This window comes from Pezoporus flaviventris, unplaced genomic scaffold (assembly GCF_033815535.1).
Source record: "Pezoporus flaviventris isolate CSIRO_AGI_PZ_B2104156 unplaced genomic scaffold, CSIRO_AGI_Pfla_v1 ptg000006l, whole genome shotgun sequence".
Taxonomy (NCBI): Eukaryota; Metazoa; Chordata; class Aves; order Psittaciformes; family Psittacidae; genus Pezoporus; species Pezoporus flaviventris.
In genome coordinates this window covers 12,826,224-12,852,057 of record NW_026892554.1, presented here as the reverse complement: position 1 = coordinate 12,852,057, position 25,834 = coordinate 12,826,224, and the positions used below count along the sequence as shown (strand labels likewise).

Sequence of the window (25,834 nt, the reverse complement as noted above, 5' to 3'; positions counted from 1 at the left end):
TTCAAGCTGTAGAGAGAATAAGGCTGTTTCTTTAAAATATAAAAGTAAATAGATAATTGCTTTGGAATACAGGGTATGTTTCCATGCTTAGCTTGGAACCAGCAGAATCAATATATCAATATATGTGGTCATTTGACTTCTGCTTTAAGCCTGAAATATGATCAGGAGGAAAAAAGTATCACCTCTTTTAGAAAAAAAAAAGATTGTGTGGTTATGATAGCTGGTAACCAAATACCCTTTTGCCCTCATAAATAATGAAGTCATACACAAGATCTCACTACATTTGATAGCATTACATAGAATCATAGGATGGGTTGGGTCGGAAAGCACTTTAAAGATCATTCAGTTCCAACCCCCTAGCAGGGACACCTCACACTGGACCAGGTTGCATGTTCGCTTTGCTTGTTGATAATGTTTATTATGATTCCTAGCTATAGACTGAATTCCTTCATTTATTCCTATGAGGATACACACTGTAGGCACTAGAGTGATGGCTGTTAAGTGGTCCATGCACCATGCCACATCTTGCACCAATTTGGAAGGCCAAACCCTTCTGGCTGAAAATAAACCAAACTCATTCTCTATGCCCAGCCTGTCAGATACCTGTCCTGAAAGTGCCAATAAGGAGTCAAATGCTCAGCTGCTGTCTACAGAGCTAAATTCATTATTAAGGTCTACTACTATCATCTCTGACCAGGCACCTGAGTTGCAGCTTAAATGGAATATAAGTCATTAAGCAGCTACCTTGAATTAATAAAGGAAGGGATTTAGGTTGTAATTTTCATAATCCATTTTCATATTAATTTTTTCCATGTTCAAGCAGATGACTGCCTAATTTCTTTGATAACAATAAAATAAATCATCATAGAATCACAACACATGAACAGATTCCACGACCATGCAGCCCTTCAACAAACGAAGGAAGATACTACAGTCTGTTTTTTGACACAAAATGATTATGGTGCCTAGCACGTAAGTAGCACAGCTTTAGGCAAGTTGGCACATGACATGCTTTGGCCATGTTTATACAGCACTGCCTGTAAAAAGACACTTAATTTGTGACTTTATGTATACTATATAAGAACTTGAATTTCAGAATCTAAACAGTTATTGAAAATTTACAAAGCCAAAACCAAAAGAAGCCCTTTCTGTTATGAGTCAGATAGTTTGATTGTTTCGAAGTTACAGATTGCCTTTGGTTTTAACAGAATTAATACTGACTTGCTTTTCAGAGCACACATTTATGTATAACAAGAGGCTGATTTTGAAATAGGAAAACTGTTTTTCCACAAGTATAAACCAGTTATATACATCCTCACTAAAGGCACTATGGTTTAAAATTCTCAGTACAGTTGCAGTAAAATTTGAAGTCGCCTCTGGAGTAAAGTTTGTCTTTAAAGATCCAAAATGAGATTTGCAGCAAATGACAAGGTAGGTAGAGTGTCAGGGAGTTGCTCTGTTAAATTTTTATAGTCTATACAACCTGATGCAAAAATCTCAGGCCAATGTCTTCTATACGTTAAATGCTCATCGTGTTACAATCCTCTGATGAAAATGGTTGTCAGTTGAATTTTCTGTCACTAGAAAGATTGCTGAGCAGTTCTAAAGAACATTTTGGTGATCTCATGACAACAGTGAGCAAACTAGTACAGGACAAACTGACCTGCGCCAAAAAGCCTCTAGGTTTTCATATTATATCAGGCTACTGTGATTATGTACAGAAGTTGAAGTGATTCTTGTTGCCTTATTAATTTGCTTAAATACAGAACTTTAAATACATCATACTGAGTTGACACTGTATATTGGTTAATTTCTGCATGTCTTATGTAGTGTTTCAACATCAAGACATAAGTAGAATAGAAAAATCCTTTCTTAAAAGTGTTACTTCATTATTTTATTACAAAAATGACAGATTTATATGAAGTACTGACAGCTTAATGCAGCAGCTTTTAAAAAAGGATTTTTCCATTTGCCAGTGAATTGGAGCAGTGGTTTTACAGTCAGGGGATTTTTTTCTGTACAAAATTAAAAAAAACAAAACACCACATGTCCACTACTTCTAGAGAAATTGATACTTATGAATGTAGATAAAGATTTTTAAACAAGGAATATAAACTAAATGCTGATGAACACATGAAATCGATCTAAAACTATGCCCAGTTCAGATACAGAGCAAGATACAGTCATGGGATCTCTTGAAAAAGACTTTCAGGGTTTAGGTGTAATAGAAAAACTTATTTTGGAAGGCACTTACTGGTTTTTATTATTTTTTCAAGGCTTCCACTTTTTTATTAGTCTCTCAAATATCTTGGAAAAAGTCCTTTGCAAATTTATTTTTGTTAGGTTTAAAGCGATGTCTTTAATTAGTCACAGTAAGTGACTAAAAGTAGAATTACAACTGAGATAGCTGTGAAAGATTTCTCTTCAGTGCATGAACAAGGCTGAATAGCTCTACACAATGAGACTGTTGTGTGAAGAACCCCTTATCACTAATGCATTGTTTCCAAGAATATACACACCCCTCCACGTAAATAAGCACCCCCAGATTTTCTAACAAACATTTCAATTGGGTCATTATCTGACCAGTGACTCTGAATGTGCCATTCTTTAACTACAGACAATTATAACATTGATTTGCAATTACATTTTTAGCAGAAAGTACAGCCAAAGTCTTGAAATACAAAAAGTTCTTAAAAAAACCCAATCAAAGACTGTGGTACAGGAACTGGTGCAGTTACCGTGTCTCAATCTGAAAAACATGATGTATACCAGCAGATTATTCATATAGCTTTGCTTTAAAAGGAATGGGGTTTCCAGTCTTTTCCCTTCTAAGCCAGGTAAATGTAGTCCAACATTGCCGAAGCCCAGAGTGATGACCATGCCTGGACGACCCTTGAAAGCTCCACACAGTTCTGACAAGAAGATCTGCTAGATATCTCCTTCAACCCTCCTCTTGCGAACTGTAATGAGAGAGAAAAAGGGTTTTACTGGTTTATCATTATAACTACTCTTCATATTTCTACAACACAAACAGTTGCCGCATAAAGCTGGTACGTTAGCAGAGTGTTATCCATCATTTTAAGCTTATGCTTTAGCAGTGCTTATTGCCTTATTCATGAACAGCTTCAACTACTTGTGAGGAGAGACTTGTGAAAAACAATCATTTTGTTTGGTAAGAAGATTTAGCCTTCACTCTTTTTATACATCGCAGTTTTCTCACTGAAATTTACATGCCTTCAAAAGAAACAGTACAAGAGTTTCACAGTGCATCTAATATGATTGATACACATCACAAAAAAATGTTACATTCAATATCCTCAAACATTCCGGTTGTTAATAAAAATATTCAATTGTCAAAAAAAGCAAGTGACAGATTTATGAATAAAATCATTAAAAGCTCACATGCTGTTTAGACTTAATACGCAAGATTGACAATGACTGGAGTTTTGCTTACTATCTGTAGTGTTCTTAATTGATATTTTATTCCCCCCCCCCGCATCAAATTGTTTTCCTTTTCTGTGCAGACATGAGGCTAAATGTCTTCAAAATTATAGAGGGCATCTCCACTGATCTCCATTAGCAAGCATATGTATACATAAAGTAATTCTGTTCTCAAATCCACACATGGGAAATTATGTGGTTTTCCAGATATTTGCAATATGAGTTGATCTTTATCTTCAGATCAAAATAACAGAGTCAAAACTGTTTTGTTTAGCCTGCCTCTTCCTGTTTCAAGAAATGCTTTAAATACAGTTTAAGGAAACAATCACAGTAAAATCTCACTAGAATTTTACTCTTTACAAAGTCAATACATTGCTCACTTTGAGAATAACCCATAGACTTATCACAGAATCAGAGAATGGTTTGGGTTGGAAGGGACCCTAAAGCTTCTTCAGTTCCAATCCCCTGCCACGGGCAGAGACAACTTCCACTAGACCAAGCTCCGTCCAGCCTGGCCTTGAACACTGCCAGGAATGGGGCAGCCACAGCTTTTCTGGTCACCCTGTGCCAGCACCTCAGCACCCTCACAGGGCATCAATTTAAAGCCATTACCTCCATTTGAATCCGACTTATTTCAGTGACAGCAGTTATGCACACCAGCTTCCATCAAATCACAAGAACAGATGGAAGAGTTTCCAACCTTAGACTTCTCCAATCATGCAGTTCAAAGCAACACGTACACAATCTCAGACAAAGAAAAGGGAAGTACTACACAGCAAAAGCAAAGGAGAAAGATGATGCAGACTATCTCTTAAAAGGAACAGACAAAGACAGAAATGAGATACTTTGAACATCCCAGTTTTCAGTGCTCAGTACCCAACTGGGTATTCAGCGTAACTGCCTCTGGAGCTTCAGGGCTGGAGAGATGAAAGGGTATTTGCAGAAACTTTTACTCGCATACTCCAGACTAAGAAAGCAAAGAGAAAAGGCAAGAGATCAATAGAAACATAGATTTCCAACTGTCAAACACCAAAATAAGAACTAGTGAAGAAAGAAACCTTAAAATAGAGCATTATGACAAAAATGAGTAACTGATTTAAAACCTATTTTGAGAAAGAGTTATGCAGTGTCCAAGTGTCCTTCTTCTCTCTCTATGCACTATTCATTATTCCTTCTCCATCTCTTCGAGAGCTGTTCTTCCCCACTTTTTTACTCAGAGTGGAAGCAGATCATTAAATCAAATTCCAGTTTCCTATGTCATTCTCTCTAATGTGTCCCTGAGCTAGTAGTCCCACTAAACTGGCCCATTTTAGTGGCCCATTTTGACGCTCAGATGTGTATCCTTATCAAAAAGGATCTAAAGCCAACAGGCTTAATTAAATGGAGTTTTAAAATGCAGTTCTATTTAAATAGATGGACTACATTATCTTGTTGTAAGTGAGAGCTTCAAGTATTTGACATTATTATACAAACGATTTCCATTCATGTGCTATTTTACTAACCAATTTTCTGCTGGTCCATTTAGCTAGGATTCTAACAGATGAACTGCAACAAAACTTACTGCAGCAAATAAAGATGCCACTGTTGCAAGTTACCTTTCAGAGAGGCAGGGAAGGTACCTGTGCATGAAGAGAAGCATAAGGGATGAGATGACCCAGCCCCAGTCTCTGAACATGATAGTACGTTCAGTTTCCTTTCTCAAGCAATCCCAAATGAGGCTGGGTGTGCTGACATTAAAGAGGACATCCTGCACTATTAATTTCAAGTACTGCTTTTGAAAAAATGACGACTCTTATCTCAATAGAACTGATCAAAACTATTATTTTCTCTCTCTTTGCCACAACTCATGTTGAATTTGAATGTTCTTGTTCTAAACTATGCTAAAAATCCTCAACTCATTCACCTGAACACACCTTCAACAAAGTAAAAGAATATCAAGCAGCAACAGAAGAGTAGGAATAAAGCACGGGAGAAATCTGAAACTCATCTACTCATATTTTGCTATCCTGGTTATGTCAACAGAAAAGCAGAAAAACCCAGACATCTGTACCACGCACACATTCATTTAATAGTCACTCTCTGCTGACAGGACTTACCCAAATCATTATTTTTTGTGATAGCTGCAGCTGCCCTGGCTCGAGGTCCCTGTTGTGTGAAATGGTATCCAAATTTGAGGATCTTCGTGTTTTCTTCAAGCATCTTGGCAATTTCTACTTCTGCAATTGTGCCCAGCTGCTGCCTCTGTTAAAATAAAAGATACACAAAGACAACAGAGCTTATGTATATTCAGCCTAAAAGAGATCAGAATACTTTCATCATAATAGTCAATAAACACCAAGATTCGTTTTGATTAATCTAAAAGGCAGCAGGTCACAAAATACATCTGTGCGCTTTAAAGCACAAGCAAGTACAGAAGTGACCAGGACTCAACCTCAACAGGATGCTTCTGAGAATCTCACAGACAATAATTCATGGGGTTAAGGTATTTAAAAGCAAAATATTTTGGCAAGTTTATCACAAGCTGCCTTCAATAAATACATAATCAACAAGGATAGACTGGTTTTGACTACAATATTACCACCACCTCACTTACTTGATTATCAATTTTGATCTCTGTCAATGTTTCATTGTCTTTCAGTGCATCGACCAGTGCCAAAATTCCAACTCCAGTGATGAAGTTTGATTCTATGTTTAAACTTCTTAGTTTTGTGTTTACTCTCAGCATATCTGCAAGAGCCTTTGAGTGCAAGAAAGCATCATTAAACTCTCAAATTTTGCTACAGTACACCATAGCACACAGTGATGACCTTTTCCATTAACTAGTTCAACAGGAGCAACAAGTCACAGACACATGGTGCAACTTTGCAAGTTTTCACTTACTGAGACTAAAGAGAGTCTTCAACCAGGCATTATCTGCATTCGCCTTTTAAATAGTATTTAGTCAAGAAAGGCCCTTTCTCTTGTTACAAATTAAAAAGCTACACAGAATATAAATAGTCTGAAATTAGCATACTGGATCAATTCCATTTTCTCAGCCTCCACAGTATACAACGAGTAATGCAAGAGGCTAAGTAAAGGCCAAAGAAAAAGTATTAGTCAAGTGAAAGGAGATTAGATATGGTTAATTTGGAAACAGGAGATCTGACTTTCAAAATGCTTCTGTCTAAAGATTTGGTAGGAAGAGGTAAACCACAAAGCTATGAGCACAGCACCAGGATGCACCTAAAAGCACTCTTACGGAAATAGCATATACCTGATTTTATTTCTGAGAAAATCATAAAAGAAGAGTAAGTAACAGCTGAGATTTACTTTGGTAAAAACCATAACCTTTATTTTCCTTTTAATATCAAGTCACAATGCAAAAATACTCCAGCAAAACCACACCTGAGAAAAAGAAGCTTTTATAAGCTATTACAAATGTTTCGGTTCTACTGAAAAGGACCTTTAATTGACCCAAACCAAAGCTCCCTAATGTTCACTCAATGAAGTTTTTCAAAATAGTTTTCTTTCTAATACGAAATTAAAACAAATGCAAAGGATTGTCCTGGAAAAATTAGTGATGTTTTCTTACCTCTTTTCTTTAAATATGCTTTTTATTCAACATAGGAGAAACAGGACCAGATGACAAATGCCCAAGTTTCAACTGTGTCAAAATAGATACGTTCACTAATGTCATGCTTTAGTGCCAAAGCTTTAAGCCAATCTTTGGTAGCAGAGGTATCAAAGAAATAGGTGTTTTACAACTTCCTTCAATTAAAACTCTAGCTAGTAAAAAATGATTATGAGCTTTTTCAGTTTCAAATGTGCTTCTTTTAAAGTTAGTTTTGAATATACTAGTGACTCCTGGAACAAACATTATAAACTAAACAGGAGAAAAAGAAAAATATGAAGTTAGCAAAATGAAAGATCAGGGAGGAATTGTAGAAAAAGAACTCTCATACATCTGATGCACAGCTTCATGTTAGTCAACTAGCAATCACCAACTTTGATACAACAAAGGTTTGTTAAAAAAACCATACTTTATAGTGTAACAGAATTTATCATTTTAATCTCTAAATATTTAAACAGGATTCAACTCAATCCCTCACCACTGTCTTCCCATCCTGACTTCCCTTGCACCCCGCTTAAGCACATTATCAAGAGTACTTACAACAGCAACAGGATCATTGCTTCGGGTGGCTGCAAGGCTGAAATGCTTCACATGCATGTTGGTTTCTAAGGCTTTTGCAAATTCTTTCAGTGTTGGAATTGGTATGTTCTTGAATTAAAAATAGCATGTCACTCTCTTGAGATACACAAGTTTATCCCCTCCCTCCAAGTTCTTCCATTATCTTATTCTCTTTACAGCAAAATGTACTATATTAACTTATCAGTGTTCTCCAGTAGTCTCAAGGTAAAGGCTACACATGTAGCAAACCTATATTTAAGATATAACAGTTATTAAAGTCACCAATTCTATAAAGCAAAGTCATCTTTACTACACCGATGCCATTACCATAATGTAAATGTTGAAGTATTTAGCTGACTTGGAACGGTTACTGTGCAAAATTTACATGAAAGAACATTCTGCTATCAAATTAATCTCTCACAAATACAAAAGCATTTAGAGCTTTAGACTGGTGAAGCCATTAGCATTTCATTCTCTGTGTTATTTTAAGTATAATTCCAGAATTTGCCAATGTATAGCTTGATAGCTTTTACAGTGTAGTAGTAACCAAACTTAAAAGGAATAATTTTAGCTAATTAGGGTAGCAAATTTCTCAGTTTATTATAGCAGAGATTTTGTTCTGTTGCCTTTTTAAGCATTTATTTTGGCTATCATGTTTATTGTAAAATATCTTAAACATGTATTTTCTTCCTTTAATAAGGGCAACAAGTATGCCAGGCTGTAGCGAGGCTGCAGCTAGCAGCCTGTCACTGCTGTCTGCACTGTAAGCCAGGAGTGCTATGGTTCTGTTTTCTTTCACACAAATATGCAAAAGTTTCAGCCATGTTTAAAACCACAATTGTTACACTTGTAAGCAGAAGCTGCCCTCATTACCAACAGCTCTTTTGTACAAGAATCAGAAGGGTGTCAGGTACAAGTATCACTTTGCCTGCAACACTAGTAACCAGGAACACATTGCTCCTTCAAAGGATAAAGGATTCAAAGAAGTTAACTCCATGATGGCAAATTGCTGGAACCATTGCCAACTTGGCAACAACAGAAATCTGTGCAGTAAGAAAATCTAAGACTTTAAATACACATTTGGCAAAAGAAACCAAGATGGCTTATCGGTTTAGCTCTGGGTTTCTGAGATTACACGCACACCACAACATTCAACAGAAAGGCTGCTTTACTTAGAAGAAACCTGACATACTCTCTCTTATGAGTGTAAGCTGCAGAACTCTCATGCAGAGTTTTGCAGTTTAAAGTGTCTTCTACTGAGCAAAAGCAGCGTATTTACTTCAGACTTCAGGTAATTACCTTAATGTTATTTAGGTTAACTTCAACAAGACGAGAATCATTATCTTTAATCCTTTGCAGTGTCTCTTCTACATTTGTGGGATTTGGTGGCTCATCAAAAACAGGCAACATTTTTTCACCTTTTACTATATCTGAAAAGTAAGGCATTTAATTGTAATCAAACAGGTCACATCCTTCACTGTGAATAAATGATACTCATAGTAAATATTTTCTGTCTTTAAAGATCATCAGTCTTTATATCTCTCCCCACCCAAAACGCCTATCATCCTCTCCTGACCATATTTTCATAAATTTCAACTCTTTTCCAAAGGCCCTCACAGCCCTCCTGCTTTCCTTCCACACCAGAAAGCATATAGGAGTTGAATTATAAACACAAACGCAAAACCCAACACACACAAATGCATGTTTATGCCTACTTTTATCCCCCCAAAGTGACTTAAAATCAGACTAGACTGTAGTGTACGGATATTTTAATTTCACTCTTGCCAGAACTCAATTAGCAATATTACAGACACGCACATTTCCAACTCAAGACTGCACAGTCTAAAGAATACTAGTGCAACAGAAAATAGTTAATGCTACCGTACAGAAAATAGTTAATGCTATAGTAACTGTCTGTAGTACAAAGCACTCATTTATCTAGCACTTGTGTACACACTTACCTGAGAAGCTGTCTTTGTCAACCCCATTACGGCTTCCTACTACATCACAGAGCTCATAGTTTGTTATCAAGTGAGACATTCCCAGTATAGCTGTAAAAGGATAAAAAGAAAAAGCAAATAAAACAATTTTGCTGTTTCTGACTAATTCAGCTCAGGTTCAGGTTTCTTTAATACCTTCAGGTTCCTTTAATACCAACTGGTGTTTGTAAAACACCCTGTTATCAGTACAATAAGCTGTTCAATCTCTTAATCATTTAAAGAAAAGTAGAAATAAAATAATTAATTGCAGACTTTTAAGTTGTCTTTCACATCTTAGATTTGACCTCACCAGGGTCAAGCATCAAAATTAAAAGTGCAGCTCAGTCACAAAATTATTGACTTAAGCTTCAGGAATACACGTACATGTATTCCTAACGCAGCATGCTCTTACATGAAAAAAAAAAAAAAGTAGTACCATACACAAGGAACCCCAGCCAGTCTGAGGAATGAACTTAAAGGGGTTGAGTTTGAAAATCAGGCATCTTTTGCAGGCCAGAATAATTTATGTTCCTATGAATTATCACAAAGCCACAAAGTTGATATACTACAAGCAAACTGGCATATAACATAATCTAGTTTCTATCACAAATACAACTTCCTCTAATCACATTTCAAATAACAAATACACAAATGCATTTATTATAGATCATTCTTGTCTAAATACACACCAGCCCATTCATATCTCAAGAACAACTGACCTGCAAGGTCACCTAATTCTGTGTCTGTGGCACTGGTCAAGGCTTCCTCCAGTTCTGGATCAAGAGTGAATTTTTCTTCTGCATAAGACTGTACAGGCTTCTGCTTGGGGATAAATATTTTCCCTGGAGTTAAGAAAATGAAAAGTCTGACGTTATTTCATATTCTATAGTTACTTATCTTTATTCTTTTTCTGTACTTAAGGAATATATATTACATAAATCCTAAGAGCACCGAGGAAAACATAAAGGAATGAGGTTTCTTCTTTGAAAGTCAGATATGGGGAAAAAAAACAAACAGGACATAGTCATTCGTTGCTTCCCTAAGGATTAGAAAGTATATACAAGCCTCCTTCATACATTTCAAACAGCCCAGAAAAAGTGCCTATAAGGAAAATTTAGTATCACTAGAGGATGAGGACCAGCATCCTCTCAAGGGAAAAAAGGGACCCAGGCACAACTGTAATCTGAATGTGTCAGAGACAGCATATCAAATGCCATGATCTGAAACCATGAACCTGAGAAGTTGTGAATGCTGCATCCCTGGTGGTGTTCAAGACCAGGCTGGACAGAGCCTTGGGTGACACGGTTTAGTGGGAGGTGTCCCTGCCCATGGAAGGGGGGCTGGAACTGAATGAACTTAAGGCCCTTTCCAACCTAACTATTCTGTGATTCACTGCAGTTTTATTCACTGCATACATGGTATTTCTGATTTCAGATGTTAACTTAATTTTTAAGTAGAAAAGGGAGATGCCTGAGCTGCTTGAGAAAACCACATTAGTGAAAAGCACACACCAGGGTAACAGATTACTCTGCCAATGGCACTGTTTTCTAAAATGATAGTTAGAAAGGTCATAGAAGATTCAATGGAAAAAGGAGCAGTGGTAATACCACATTCCGTGCCGCCTTTGCAGTCACTAAGGACAGGTAATGGGAAAAGTTATTCAAGGAGACATGCTAACTACACAGACCTTTATTTATATTGCATGATTCATCATATATCATAATGCATATATGTTCAGCTGAAAAGTTAGGGTAAGATATCAGAATATGAGAAACCTATTCTAACAGTTATTCTGAATCAGTTCAGATGAGAATGATTTAGCATTGGCCTTTCAGAACTAAGTCTGCCAATGGTTAAGAACCCAGGAGAGGTAAGGGGTGCTTAGGTTCAGGAAAAATTAACATGATACTGTATTGTATGAGAGAACAAAAGCATTTGATACAACTATTTCACAAATATTTGATGCATTTGATACAAGTATTTCACAACTAGAAAACTGACTCATCTCCACCATTACTCAAAGTTTTTCAAGCTTTCCAAGTTGCCCGAGCTATCAGCAGACAGAGCTGTGGGAAAGGGGCTCCAAGTGCCATTATTTATTTCCTGGGGTAGGAAGTGGTGTTGATAATCTTCCTATGAAGTCTCAGTGCTAAACCAGTAACCCACCCTCTGTCATAATCAGAGCTAAAAAAGACTTCCACACACAAATCACTCTAGCTCATCCCAATTATACGGTGAAAACCCACCACGCACCAGAATCAGCTGGCCAGAAGCCCAAGATTTTTTTTCACTTGAACTGCATACAAGCATATCTTGTTACATGTTTGGACTAAGACTAAGTTTAGCATTTTTAAATACCTCCCCATGACAAGAAGCTTTATAGGGAATATTGCAGTTTCATTTCTGGGAAATTCCAACAAAGCAGGATTTTGATTTCACCATTTATGGAAAGCAAAGCCTGAAGTCAGGTCCTAAGTCGAGCAGCAGACACAAAACCCATAAAAGCATAACAAAACTCATCCACCTTTTCCCTCTCTCTCTCCAAATTCCTATCCTAGATTACAATAGTTTGTAGTTCATTTTCTTTTTATAGGAACTTAATGCATGACCACTAGCACAGATTACAAAGAAGCATATCAGGTTTTTCCCTGACAACACAGTCTGATGACAAGGATCTGTTGCTAGCAACACAGTATTTCTGTTCCTGGGTTGCTATCTCTTTGTAAGGTTGTATAAATGGTCATTATCCACAGTCAGAAGCAGAAAATAAATCTCCTTACATAACTGTATTGACTACAAACAGCAGCTGAAAGCAGCTGACATGCATTACCACCCACACCTCTGGTTTGATGGACAGTGCAAAAGTAACTATGGTTGTGGTGAATCAGGAAGAAGAAATGATTTATGAAGGAAAGAGTCACAAATTGCAGGCTTCAGTAACAAATGCTGATGATTATTCTGATACAATTGACACAGTACATTCCTACCCCCACTGTACCACCGCCACCTGCTGGGGAAGCAATAGCTTTCAACTTTAATTTTCAGGAGAGATGAGTGCTTGATGAGGTTTTCATTAAGCCATTAAACACTCTGAAGAGCATATACATGATCTAAAGCCTCTCATTAGCTACGCTTGTGTTGTTTCCCCTCAGTAATACAGGCAAGTAAAAAAGTGAGGATTTCAGAGTAAAAAAGGAGAGAAGTGTGATGTGAGCACCTGAGCCTTCTTTCATGTCATCCTTTATCAGCAGGCTGCAAGTGGGAGAAGGAAACTGAGCTCAGTTAAAAGCAACTTTGTTAAAATTTATTTCAACCTGTATGAGCCTTTTGTCTGGTTCATCACAGTACTCACAACAAAGAACTGCTTTTCCTGGTGTTACTTTACATAATTCTTCAATACATAGGTTAGGAACTTCTGGTTCTGAACATCTCCTTCAAAAGAAAAAACTTATCCATACATGTCTGACTCATAAGATAACCTAAAGGGGCACAAGCATACCCAGTTTTCATTAAAGCAAAAATGTTAAGAGCCACTCCCCTCCAGAAACCTTCATTGCAGCCAACTGCAGTCACATGAACTGGGTCAGGAGCAGTTTTTGTTACAAAACAGGTCACACCCTTGTGTATATAATGTCTCATTCACTGGCTTCATCTCATCCTTGCCCAGAGTTCAGAGGTTTACCATGCACATACGAAAGCAAGACCTTCCTCACTCCCCACTTCTACTAACATACCTCATAAAAAGATAAGACCCCTGTGTCTCTGGGGCCAATGATCTAACTCCAGGCCTGCTGCCAAGACAGTTTAGCAATTCCCTTCCCTAATGTAAGATTTAAAAAACCCACACACTATACATCTGTACAACCCATAAGCTGAATAGCTTTCCTGGCCCTTGAGTGGAACACTTCCAAATAGCAGGGATTTGATCACATAAAGGAACAAGACATCCTCCTTTTCAGCCAACAAGGATACTGCAAAGATTAAGCAATACAACATAAAGAGACAAATTTCAGAGTTGTTCGCATCTTTTTGGTACTAACTATATATTCGGGTCTTCTACGCCTTTACCTAAGGAGTTAAATGATACACATCCCAGGATTAATTCACAGGCCTTCTCTGCTGCTGAATGAACTTCCAAGTTCCACAAAATTGTATTGCTCAAAAGGCAGAAATGTTGGATGATGTCTGTTGAAGTGCCAAAGGCATTTCATACAGACTCACAGTACCCAAGGTGGGACTCAAAATCCTGCAGGAGTCATGTCTGCTCAGTGAGGCCATGCACTGCATATGCCGGTGCTATTCTCACATACCCCACAGTCCTACCCCCAAGCTATTAGACAGCAAGTGACTTCTACCTGCAGATCAGAACATCCAAAATCCACTTTGGAGTAGTCTGTTTGCAGAAAAGGCATCAAGTGTCACCTGAGGACAACTGAATACAAGATTGTCTCATCAGTGACTTCATGAAGAGTGAGCAACATCTGATATACTCCTTACATCTTATGTTCCTTAAAGTTTCATCAACCCAGAAATTGATATAACCTGCAATTCATCAATCACCAACTTTTACCATGTGACAGACTTAGGTTCATCAATTCACTTCTAAGCACAATTTAATAGTATTATTTTTTAATCCACTTACAAGTGACTTCCTCAGTGTCTTATTGTAAAAACTGCTCTGTTACTCATTATCTGATTACAGAGCACATAGCAGTGAGTTAGAAAACTGTTTTACATTAAGGCTACAATATCACATGCTATTTTGTTCTAGTGGTCTTGTATGGAGAACGTCAATTCGCCAAGCTGCTTCTCCAAAACTCCTACATGATATTAGCTTCCTTTTAAACATGTAACACACTTCCTTTAAAGACCAATGATAGAATGGCAAACAGAACACAGCATCACAAATCCTACTGCAACAGAAGCAAATGGTGATCTAGAGCAACAACTGAGAAGGGCAGCAACAAAAGAGCTCTAGCCAGGTGACTACAGTTTCAGCCTAACAATAGCCCAGGTGACAGAGCAGGGAAAAAACCCAAAACAAAACACCAAAATGAAAACATGAAAGAGGAAGTTATATGAAATGCAAATCTACACAGACAAACATACCCTGGCAGGAATGTAGAGGGAGAATTGGAAGAGAAAATAACAATTAGGAGAGTACAAGGGCTAGAAACGCAAAGTATTCTTGCACTATGCAGCACAAAGTACATTACTGATGTTAGATATGTTTTTATCTTGGGTGCAATAATCCTCATCTTCTGCTGTTCCAAGAGAAGTGAGAAGCATTGGTCAGACATAGTCAGAAGTGTGGAACACACCTGAGGGCAACAGCCTCCAGCACTGAAGCCTCATTTCACTGTTTAGATGACAGATCCTTCTCCTTGCACTATGCCTTGTAAAATCTTTATGACATACTTACGTACACAGATCGAGACAAAGCTGGTTTTGTTGAAATTATTACCACATTGCTCTCATGAATCTCTGGAACAATACTTTACTGTATGTTTCAACACTTAATTGGAACAGAATGTGACTTAAGTTATTAAATCGTGCTTAAAAACAAAGTATGATTTTAAGAATGCTTTTAGGAACAAAATCAGGCAGTGGAAAAATGCAGTAGAACATAATTTAAGGATTGTTCAACTTTACATTTCTTTAGTACTGTTCATCTCACTGTATCAGGACACTTTACATTATTTCACATCTACATTTCATAGCACACAGAAAAAGAGTTCCAAAGACTTGGAGAAATCACAGAATCTACGAGTGAAAGATGATGCAACACTGTTTTAATAAAGCATTATCTCAAAATGAGGTACTTGGGACAACTGGAAGAGAAGATTTTCCTTTACACTGTAGTAGGGGAACAAGATTACCAGAATCATTAGCAATCCAGGATGTTTAAAATTAATCCAGGGTAAGCTTCTTTGATAAACCTGTAGGCCAAATTGCCACATGGAACATTTTACTAGAATCAGAAAAGGAAAGAATAGATTTTCCCCTTCTTGCTCTGTAAAATAATTAAACCAGGTTAGAGCAATGAGACCACCTAGGCACGTACAAATATTTCAGTAGAGCCTGACCTACAACAATGGCACTAAAAAAGCAGCTGCAACTCCAGTCCATGTCTTTCTCCCCAAAACTTATAAATCTGAAGGTTACAATGGTCAGGTTTCTTCCATATTTTTAGTTTCAATGAAAGCAAGAATTTAATTTTTCATATAATTTCTCCCTTCTTCTGTGGTACTATAGTACAGTAGTATAGTTATAGTAGAAAATGTTATTAAGTAGTGAGGGGTTTTTTTTAAAGATACGGGAAGTTTTGCTAACTGAACTGGTATGACATATTGCAACATACAGGCAGACTGCTATTTACTATATTACATAAAGGAAATGACATTTGATCTTTCTTCATCAAGATCTGCATTGCAGCTGAACCCTTCTGTTTTTCTACATGATTCACGCAGGTTTTATTTACCCAAACAAATAGTTTTCCATGTGCATGGGTATGTAAGCAGACTTTAAAGAACCACCTATCTGAATGAAGCATTAGCAGTCAGTAGAATGCAAAGTACTAACTAGTGCAAATCCTCCATGGCCAGCCTGAAGGAGCATTTAATTCACAATATTCAGTATACTGCATTATCCCAAACTCAGTTACTCTTACAGACCCAGGCAGCAAACTTCCATTCTCAATAAGCAAAGGAGTGTCAAAAGTTACCTTCCAATGAAAGCAGTGTAAACTCCACAAATAAGGCAAAACACAGTGTATTAAGGAAGTAGTACATCACATACAGTGCAGCACATTCAAGTCACAATCTCTCTATTACTTCCAGGGAGAGAAAAGGAGAGACCAACATTGTCAAGTAACAGCTATCTGGTACAGGCAAGAGAAAAATACAAACATCCCAAACAAAACTTGCATGGGATATTCACCACCATCACAACCATGTATACAAACTCAGTAAATGAATGCTCAAGTCTAACATAAACACTGATTCACAGCAGACAATTAAGTAAAGGGTTTCAAACCCTTAAGAAGAGAGGAGCCTGCTCACCTCGGGCAGCTAGAATACAACTTACCAAACAACTTACTGAGGTCTTACTGTAGATGTGCCCTGCTGCTGGGGAAGGTTCAGACAAGCTAGGATTCACAAGCAGTATAAAAAAAACTATGAAGTGAGAGCTAAAAGCCTCCTCCTATGCCTATGTGCTCCAGACTGGGAGTTTCTGTCCCTACACCTTAGTAAGGCACAACAAATTTGGGAACTCTCGCTTTTGGCAGAAGAAATAAATTATTCTTATATATTTAAGATTCACATTCTTTAATTCTCTCCAGAAAAGGAAAACACTTCCCATCCAAGTCAGCAAGACAACTAGATCCAAAACAAAGATTTAAAATCCCATGCTTTAATAATGGGTCTGCTCATTGGGTCAATGTTTCCATGGTTTTTAGACCACAAACCACTGTCAGATTTCAAAGCTGCTTGCAATGTTAACTATGTAATTAGTTATAATAACTATGCAATTCTTATTAGACCTCTCAGTAAAGATACTAGAAGAACAACATGACTGCATACACCACTTGCATGGCCTTGTCAGCCTACAATGTCTTTGAACATTATCATCTACAACATCATCATTATACTGCTATTTTTTAAATTCAGTATGTTGCAAATGTTACTGTCTGTACTCAGCTCCATGGGGCATAAACCACAGGCACAACAACAGCATTTGTTATTAATATCACAAATCAGGGGTAGCTCTTACTTTGAGGATACCACCCCATCAGAACTTTATCATCTGATAAAATCCTTGTCTCCTTCCTGTGCTAGACACAAACAGCACAGCAGCACCAGCGTCACAACTGCCTGAACAGGAAGCATCCCGCCTCTGCACAGTAGCACTCGCTCGGAAATGCCACCAGTTAAAAAGCATGAGAGCTGCCGGTGCTTCAGTGAACTTTGGTTCACAGCAGTTCTGGCTAGTCCACTTCAGAGATTTCATAACCACCTACACCAACCGGAAAGGGTGGCGTTACCTTTCTTTTCTTTTGTAAAAGGCACATAGTCTTCCCTGTCTTTGTGCTCAAGAGCCTGCTTCTCTAAGTATGCCAGGAGCCGTTCCCTGTCGAAGGGACCTGAAGCCTTTTTAGCAGTCTGGTCTTTCTGTCGGAAGCCTGCAGGCAGCAATGCATTCTGCAAAACAAAGTGGAGCATATAAAGTACAGCTTAGAAAGTCTGAGTGAACACCTGCTTAGTTTCATTTCCCTCTTCCTTCTCCCTCTCCCCAAGGTTCAGACTCAACATATCATCCTTTTTAGTCAACTTCATTTTTTTATGGGGCAGGAGAAGGACACAAGATAATCTGTTCTTTAGATACCAAGAATATATTGAAAAATAGAGCACACTGCACTCGGAAGCAATACTTTAAGTACAATAGCTCCCAGCACTAGACTTACTAGGTAATTTCGATTTATTTTCTAGAATAAATAGTGTTTAAATGAGTAGTAGTAAATAAAACTCTGCTATTTACAGCTTAGACATTCAGCAAGAGACTGCTCCCTCCACCTCTCTTATATCCATGTGTTTCTGAGTCTTCAAAACAACTGTCTGTACCGTTGTATGACATTTAACACACGGTACTCCTACTTTTGACATGATTCAAGGTGGGGTGGTTCATTTTGCCATCAAAGTATTTCAGCTAAAAAAAGCCCCAAACAAACAAAACAAAAACAGTAACAAAAACCCATAACCAACAACAAAAAATGGAGGATATTAGTATGGAAAGAATGGGATATTTTGAAATTCAGATTGTCATAAAGGATAGCTAATCACTTTTGCCAGTTCTCCTCTGTTAAAATGTCTAGAAATCCAAAGCCAATTAAAGTATCACGAGTATTTTGCAGTGCAACAAAACAGGTGATCATAATACGCTTAAATGACACCCAAACATCCAGATTAAACTTAATCTTGGTACTATTAAAGCAAGAACAGACAATCTGGAAGTGAAAACACAAGTCTTGGAATCCAACATTAGCTGCAGTATCAGTAGAGGACATAGGCCTTTATAACAGAGGGCTAAAATGTTCCTTATTCAATACCACATGCTGACATAATAATTCAGGAGCTGAGCAATTACTTGCCTCCTCTTTGCAAAGTCAGCACAAGGACAGGAATAGATTGAGATTATCAGATACAGGACCAGGAATCTCTAGAAGAGGTTAGCACCCTCCCTCTCCCATCAAACTCCAACAATGGAAGCAACAAAATAAAAGATGCAGAAGGGCTGGTTACCAGACAACACTGGAAGCAGGAAAGTTAAACAGGCCTTTCTCAATAACCTTTCTTTCCAAGAACACAAGCCAAAGCAATTTTTATTATAAACACATCCCAGAAAGCTCCTCCTTACAATTCCTTCTTCAGTTTTCCTCTACTGCAGTTGCATTCACTTTGCAAACAGGAAATAAGCAGTTGAAACATTATATACACAAATATATCTGTAAATAAGATCATGAGCAGACTAGGAAATAACTGTCCAAAAGTACAAGTAAAAAAAGTCTCAACTTATCTCAGACTACTTTCTAAATGAATGAAAAAATAAAACTTCTCTTGGCTAATACCTACCTCAGGGTCAAGATCATCCAAAACAGTTTCCAGTTGTTTCAGTTCTTCTTCCGACAGTTTGCCAAGAATTTCATCCTCATCAAGATCTTTGTACTTGTCCAAGTCCTTTCGAAATGGGAGTGTCATGACTCCAGCAGCAGCAGGTTGCTCAAACACTTTAAAACCAAGCCTTATTCTTCACCAGATCTATAAAAGAAGAAAAGTTTTTAAAAGAAGCAACAATAATTAAGATAAATATCGTAAGTACAAAGCACCTTCAAACTCCAAATACATCTCTGAAAGAAAAGCTTTTTCATTCAGTATTCATATCTACCTGTTACTCTACAACAGACAAAGAGCACTTGGACGCTGTCTACACCTTGCCACTTCACTGACAAGAATCCCGTCCTGCTGTGCCCTTTTCCATCAGTAGCTAAGCTAATATATATTTTCAGATGAATGCCAGACCCGGTTTTCTCAATGAAAACACCAAGGCCACAGTTCCCACAGAGCTGGGCAGGCTGCAGGGCAGGATGGAGTAAATGGCAACTATACCTAGTATTTATGAGCCCAGCTTAATGCTGCTGTTCTTTTACAGATATTGCAGTCAAAACGAGAGCTAAGATGCTTTGTTGCTGCTGCTGTTTAAGAGCAGTAAAGGAGAACTTCACTACAAACAAGCTAATTGTTTATTACTGACTCATATCCCCATGTATTACCTACAGAGGGAACAAAGGAAGTTTGCCTCCAAGTTAATTATAGCACTGCCATTGAAATAACATTGTTTTGTCCAAGGAAAATTAAAACACCTTGATGAAAGACTTGTGGAATACAGCTCCAAAGTAGCAGCACTCCAGGCAGTCCTACAAACACACACATCTCCCCCCAAAAAATTAAAAATACAGAACAGACTGCTTAACTGCTCACTAAATAGTATACTTGGTGGAAACTGGGGTCCTTCAAAAGATGTCCAGCCTATATAGTACTTCTTACAGACAGGGAGAGCTCAGGGAACCTTTATTCTAACAGTCACAATTTTTGACCATTTGGCTTGCAAAAAACAAAGAGCTGATCACAACAGGGCTGAATCTGACAAGTTGGTTTCTCTCAATTTTCTGTAAGAAGTTCTGGGATTTTCCTTTTGTTCTGCCAAATTCTTGCTTCAAGTTGAGCACATGCACAAAAAAAGGTAACTTGAATGTCTCTTTGTAAGTGAGCAAGAGTGTCCACAACGTACAATGGGAGCAAAAGCTAGATTCATACATTCAGGCTTATTAGCTTCCCAAACCCCCTATAGAAATACTCAACACAGATCAGACATGCGGCAAACAACTTGTTCTCCAATGGCCCACATTCCAGTTTAGAAGCTTGCACCACAGGTACTAACTGCATTAGTTCAAACTTGTACTTACACTGTACGTCAAAAGCAGATCAATTTAAAGTTACTGCCTCTCACTTAAAAGAAGGGCCATATATACATGCTATACTATGGAATCCTGCTTACAGAATTCCTTCACCTCAGTTGTTTACATCAAGAAAGGTCTCTGTGGCAGTCATAGTTACACTCAGTGATATTTTAGTTCAGAGACACTGAACAGACATGAGCACGTGAAGGCCCATCCACACACATTCAGTCAAGTTTACCTGTAAAGTAAATATGGTTTTAACAATTTCTTTTGCAAAACCAGTAGATTTTCAGTTCCTACCAACATCTACAGCGGAATAAGGAACAGATTTACATCTATTTCCAGGATGTCTGCTTTTAAAAAGTATTACTGATATTAACACTGCAGCTTACTTGTAAACCATGGCTGACATTGATAGGACGTAATTCCAAAACTGAACTACCAACTTTGGTAAAGTTCCCTCAAACATAATAAAAACCATGAGGAATCCTCAATTTCATGGTATATTATGTCAAACAGAAGTGTCTGGCCTCCTCTGAACCACGACCAATAATACTGAAAGAGCGTGGACCTTTTGCAAGAGGCCACAGAGCTGAGAACATCCAAGTTTAATGGCTGCAGAAAACACAGAGGGTAGCAGACCTATGTTTTTCAAACCCAAGTTCCAGAGGTAACTAAATGAGTGTCTCTATGGGCCGGCATTCCACCTCCTACAGCTTTCATAGTCTCATGGTTATTTGTTTCTCCAGGTGCATAACAGCTGAAGGACAATTAGCTGATGGCTGCAGCAGATGCCACACAATCTGCATGCACACTTCTCATTCCAAGTGCCTTAATGTTTTGCCCTTCCTTACAGTTCAAGCCATTACACACTATCATAAGAGAAAAACATTTCCTGAAGCCAATTACACAGCATTGTTTGTGACCAGGCTGCACCATCTGAATCCTACATCAAGACACTGCTATTTACCACATTTCTGCATGTCCATTTGCATTCAAATATTAAAAGGTGCAGTTTTAACAGGTAATTATAAGGAACAGAAGAGTTAGCATATTCCAGAATAATGCTCTCCTTACTCTGAAGGAGAGCAGCACTGCATTACCATGCATTACATTTATGTAGGCTGTATTTACTCTCTATGAATTACTGTAAAATGCTGTTGCCCAAAATTAATTACCTTTTATTTACTGCATCAGTATGTTTCACATTGGAAAACTACTCATCCTTTATAATACATCAATTAATGTCCAGGTCATAGCCCTTAGTCTCACTTGTGTCTATACTGTAAGCAAAGTAGCCATTTCAAATCCTGAGACACAGTGTTCAGACACACACAAAAGTGAAAAATAGAGCAGCAGAGAAAAAAAAACAACAACCTGTTTCAGTAGTAACTGAGTCTTCAGCAAGAGAATCACATGCGGCTTGGCAAATTTAAAGAGTTTTGGCCATATTTTCTAATACCTATCAAAAGTATTTCTTAAAACATGAATGTGAGACACTTTAAGACGTTACGCTGGTGGCACTGAAGAGCATGGCTGTACTAGAGAGATTCCCTGGTAACAATTTTCAGACACATTCCCTGCAACAGAAACAACAGTGCCCATGACACTCCAGAAAACATGCTAAAAATCAGGTTTTAAAACATGATTTCAGGAATTCTCACTGCCTGAAAAGGGCATAAAGACCAGCTGAAGCCCTGATCTAATCCAACAAGCCCCTTCACCTCTCTTAAACACATTCAGTACTGTTTGCTTTCTAACACTCACTGTAGCACTGCAGCAGAGATACAGGCATAATAAAGTACAAGTTTTTAGAAGCAGCAGTTTTCCACGCTGTGAATGTTTGTGGCCCATCAAAAATTGTAGGCAAAACCAAAACCATCAATTTCAGCTTTGCAAATACACTTTTTTGATGAGCAGAGCTAGTTTTCCTCTAAGTATCTTTCTTAGCTTTATCATGAAAACATTCCATATGTTGGAAGTCCAAATTTCTCTACTCTAGCAACTTCATAGTTGCATAAGAAACATGTAGGGAAGTGGAAACAAAGCCATCACTTCCAATCAATCAAATTTCAATGCTCTATTCGCTAGGCAGAAGTGGATAAATCGGAAATGAAGATATTCTGCTGGACATCAGAGAGACATAAATCTTGTGATTATTCCTTCACCTGAGGAATTCATGAACAACTGAAGAAATCAGAAGACAGCAGTAACTTTAAGGCATTTCCTAATTACCTGAATCATCCCCTTGAAAGACTGTCAAGCAGTTTTCACATACTTCTTCTCTGCAAGTTATTTGTTTTCCCTGTGTGAAAAGGCATTTTTAAAACCCAAGATTCTAAAAATAGCTAGATTCCAACTTTCTTTCAGAACTTCATCACCATCCCCAGATTTCTATTATATTTAAGAACACAAGTTTTAGGGACCCTTTAGCAGGAGTAACCCTTTAGAAATATCTTACCCACAGGAAACTAGAGTCTTTTTAAAGTCCACCACAAATGGTTTCCATAACTTGGATTTTAAAATAGCAGCGACATGATGAAAAACAAACCGAGCTGGTTCAGGTCAGCACGTTTGCAGAGGTCACTTTAATCAAATTTGCTACTTCAGAGCCTCCTGCCACCCAACTTCTGGGTGAACCTGACCTGGAGAAGGGGGATCCACAGGGCTGCAGCCTTTCTGCACCAGTCTGGGCCCAGACCATCCCAACTGCTTGGAGGAGGCTAATCTCAGCATTTCCTCAGGGAACCCCTATAATGGCAACAATTTTACTTTGTGAGATTTATTATGTGAGATTACATAGAGCTGTATATGAAGAATGTGCTGCACTTGAAAGAGCTGTCTTTATTTACCAAAGCTAGGAGAAAAATGAGGAAATAAAATATTACCACAATCCCAGCAGGTTCCTTGGCATGTTTCTGTAATGCCTTACGGTAACTCTGCTGATGCTGCTTTTCTTAGCAGAAAGCTCTCAAAAACCCAGCTGAGTCCTCCGAATCTCCAGCCTGGGGCAGGGCACAGCAATCAGATTCTCCTGCCCAGGGATCCCACAGGCATTCCCTAGCCCACAACCTTCCAGAGCCAGCAGGTGGCAGCTCATCTTTGCCTACCCTTTTTGTCAGGATAAATAGTGTTTTCTGGGCAGCAAGGAATAGCTATTTTGGGCTATTTTCCTACAAAAGCAAGCCCGAGGCTTCTTTCTGTTCAGAGAAACAGTTCACTAAGTTTCATACATGACAAACTGAGCTTCCCCAGCTTCACATGTGTCCATTGGGTGACCTAGGGAGTGGAGGGGGACAGACAGCTACTGCAGAGTAAATACAAGGACCATGAAGATTGTTCTATGATGAAGGAAACGGGAAAACAGCTGCAACTCCAGTTCCTGACAGCTCCTCCTCTGCGTAAGAGTGCACCGGGAACCAGACAAAGCCCATTCTTTCACACGTCCTGTATACAGCTACAGAGAACTAGGACACACTTATCTTGCAGTTAGGGTGCTCTGTGTGATGGCTAAGCTGCCAAGTTGGCATTGTCCCATAAAAACTTATTCCGCATGCCTGTTCCTGAAAAACAGTTATCACACTGCAGGGCTGCATGGACATTCCCATCCAGCCCAGGCAATAGCAGAGGAGACAGAGCACGCTTGGCAAGCTGCATGGGGCACAGGAGCAGCAGCCTTGGCAGCACAGGAGGCAGCATTCCAGCATACCCATCTCCACAACACTTCCAGGCATGCTCATCAACCTATCTGCAGGGCAGGTATTATGATCCCAAATACACACAAGGCTGGGGTAAGCTAAAAATCCCAGGTACCACAGGTACTGCCTGCCCTAAGCAGCTCCCCTAACAGAAATCCCCATTCCAGTGGCCCATTCCCTCTCCCAACAGGCAGGACAGCACCACTGCATCCGGAGTTACTGACTGGCCAGGATAAGGGATGTTTTGGTGTTTTTTTCTGAACAATATACCTGGATTTTCCTCAGTAAAAATGTACTGCCCATAGACACTGACACACAGTATGTCCTCCCAGAGAAACTACCTACAGGCCTTTCAGTCAAAAGAAGCACCAGGTGCAAGCTATTTTAACACGTACAGAAGCATTCAGGTATCTGTCCATTACAGAGAAGTGGTGAAACTTACAAGCCTAGAACAGGACAGGGAAAACGTCTGAGCAGTAGCCAATTTCAGATTCTCTCCTTGAAAGCCAGGCTGTGTTTCAAGCTCTGCACACCTGACACAGGAGCAAACACCAGTCTTGAGGATGCATTTAATATAACAGATTTAACACACTCAACAACCTCTCCAGAACACCACAGCTTGTGCCTACCTGCGAAGAAGCATGTGGGTAGCTTTCAGAGGCTTATACCGAGAGCTTATGTGCAAAGCTCCCAGGAAGTTCAGGGATCTGTGAGTGCAGAGGCGACCGGGAGCCCCGTGGGGAGCACCCCTTGGCCAGGCCCCTTGGTCTGCGTCGGGGTGCTGCAGAGCAGTAACTCCCCCCAGGCACGGGTGCACCAGAAAAGCATTCCTCCGTGGTTCAGGGCCGTGAACTGCGTGCTTCATAAGTTGCACAGAACACACAGAGCAAGTTGAGAGAATTACGCTAACCAGATCCACAGGCAGAGTTTGCAAACACAGCTCTCAGGTCCCAGGGCAAAGCCGGACGCTGACTAAAACCTTGCCGACAGCCCTACGTGAGCACTCACCGGCTGACACCGCTCAGCCTCTTCCCTGCCCCAAGCCCCCGCACCCCTTCCGCGGCCAGCGCAGGAAGCCACCGCCGCTCAGCGCCAAACCCCCGCCCTGCCCTCCCAGCTCCGCGCTAACAAAGCCCCGACCTTCCCGCTCCACAAAACCAGCGGAGGTCCGGGCACCAAGGTGAGCTGCCGGGGCGGGCGGGCGGCGGCCCAGCCCCTCCTTCCTCGTCCCGCCACAGCTCTCGCTCCGCTCTGTGGCAGCGGGCACAGGGCTGCCCCCGCCGCCGACCACCCGCCCATACTCTCCCCGGCACCCCCGCGGGGCCCGCCCGGCACAGCCCGTCCGGTCACGGACACCCTCCAGCCCCAGCCCGCGGCCGCTCCCCGCTCACCCGGGCGGCGGCAGCCACCAACTCCGTCCACCGCGAGCCACAGCCCTGCGCCTGCGCGCCCGGAGCATGCCGGGAGCTGTAGTCCGGCCGCGGGGCGGGGCGCCGGGCTCTGCGCCTGCGCTCACGGAATGGCTCCGCGCCTG

General features: G+C 39.6%; 1 protein-coding gene across 6 annotated transcripts; it reads right to left on the bottom strand.

Annotated features, from left to right (window-relative positions):
- Positions 1 to 853: 853 nt before the first annotated feature.
- On the bottom strand, positions 854 to 25,834 carry LOC133265979 (tropomodulin-3-like). Of its 6 annotated transcripts, none has more exons than XR_009742209.1 (11): positions 25,692 to 25,834; positions 19,218 to 19,403; positions 17,633 to 17,789; positions 10,308 to 10,430; positions 9,571 to 9,660; positions 8,909 to 9,039; positions 7,592 to 7,699; positions 6,035 to 6,178; positions 5,538 to 5,682; positions 4,268 to 4,408; positions 854 to 2,960 (listed from the first exon to the last, which is right to left on the bottom strand). XR_009742209.1 is itself a non-coding variant. In XM_061446963.1 (10 exons), the coding sequence occupies exons 2-10, from the start codon at positions 19,341 to 19,343 to the stop codon at positions 2,929 to 2,931; spliced, it is 1,056 nt and encodes a 351-aa protein (XP_061302947.1). In that variant the 5' UTR covers positions 19,344 to 19,403; positions 19,752 to 19,774; the 3' UTR covers positions 854 to 2,928. The 6 variants fall into 6 exon arrangements, 1 of the variants encoding a protein (XP_061302947.1); XR_009742210.1 differs by lacking the exon at positions 25,692 to 25,834 and adding an exon at positions 25,441 to 25,513; XR_009742211.1 differs by lacking the exon at positions 25,692 to 25,834 and adding an exon at positions 24,743 to 24,760.

What these genes read in the sequence shown, in the direction of transcription:
- LOC133265979 (XM_061446963.1), bottom strand. Translation starts at nt 19,343, where the DNA reads ATGACACTCCCATTTCGAAAGGACTTGGACAAGTACAAAGATCTTGAT. An exon ending in AGATCAAAATTGATAATCAA is followed by an intron (nt 5,683 to 6,034) that starts GTAAGTGAGGTG and finishes TTATTTTAACAG; the next exon opens with AGGCAGCAGCTGGGCACAAT. An exon ending in CACAAAAAATAATGATTTGG is followed by an intron (nt 2,961 to 5,537) that starts GTAAGTCCTGTC and finishes CTCTCATTACAG; the next exon opens with TTCGCAAGAGGAGGGTTGAA.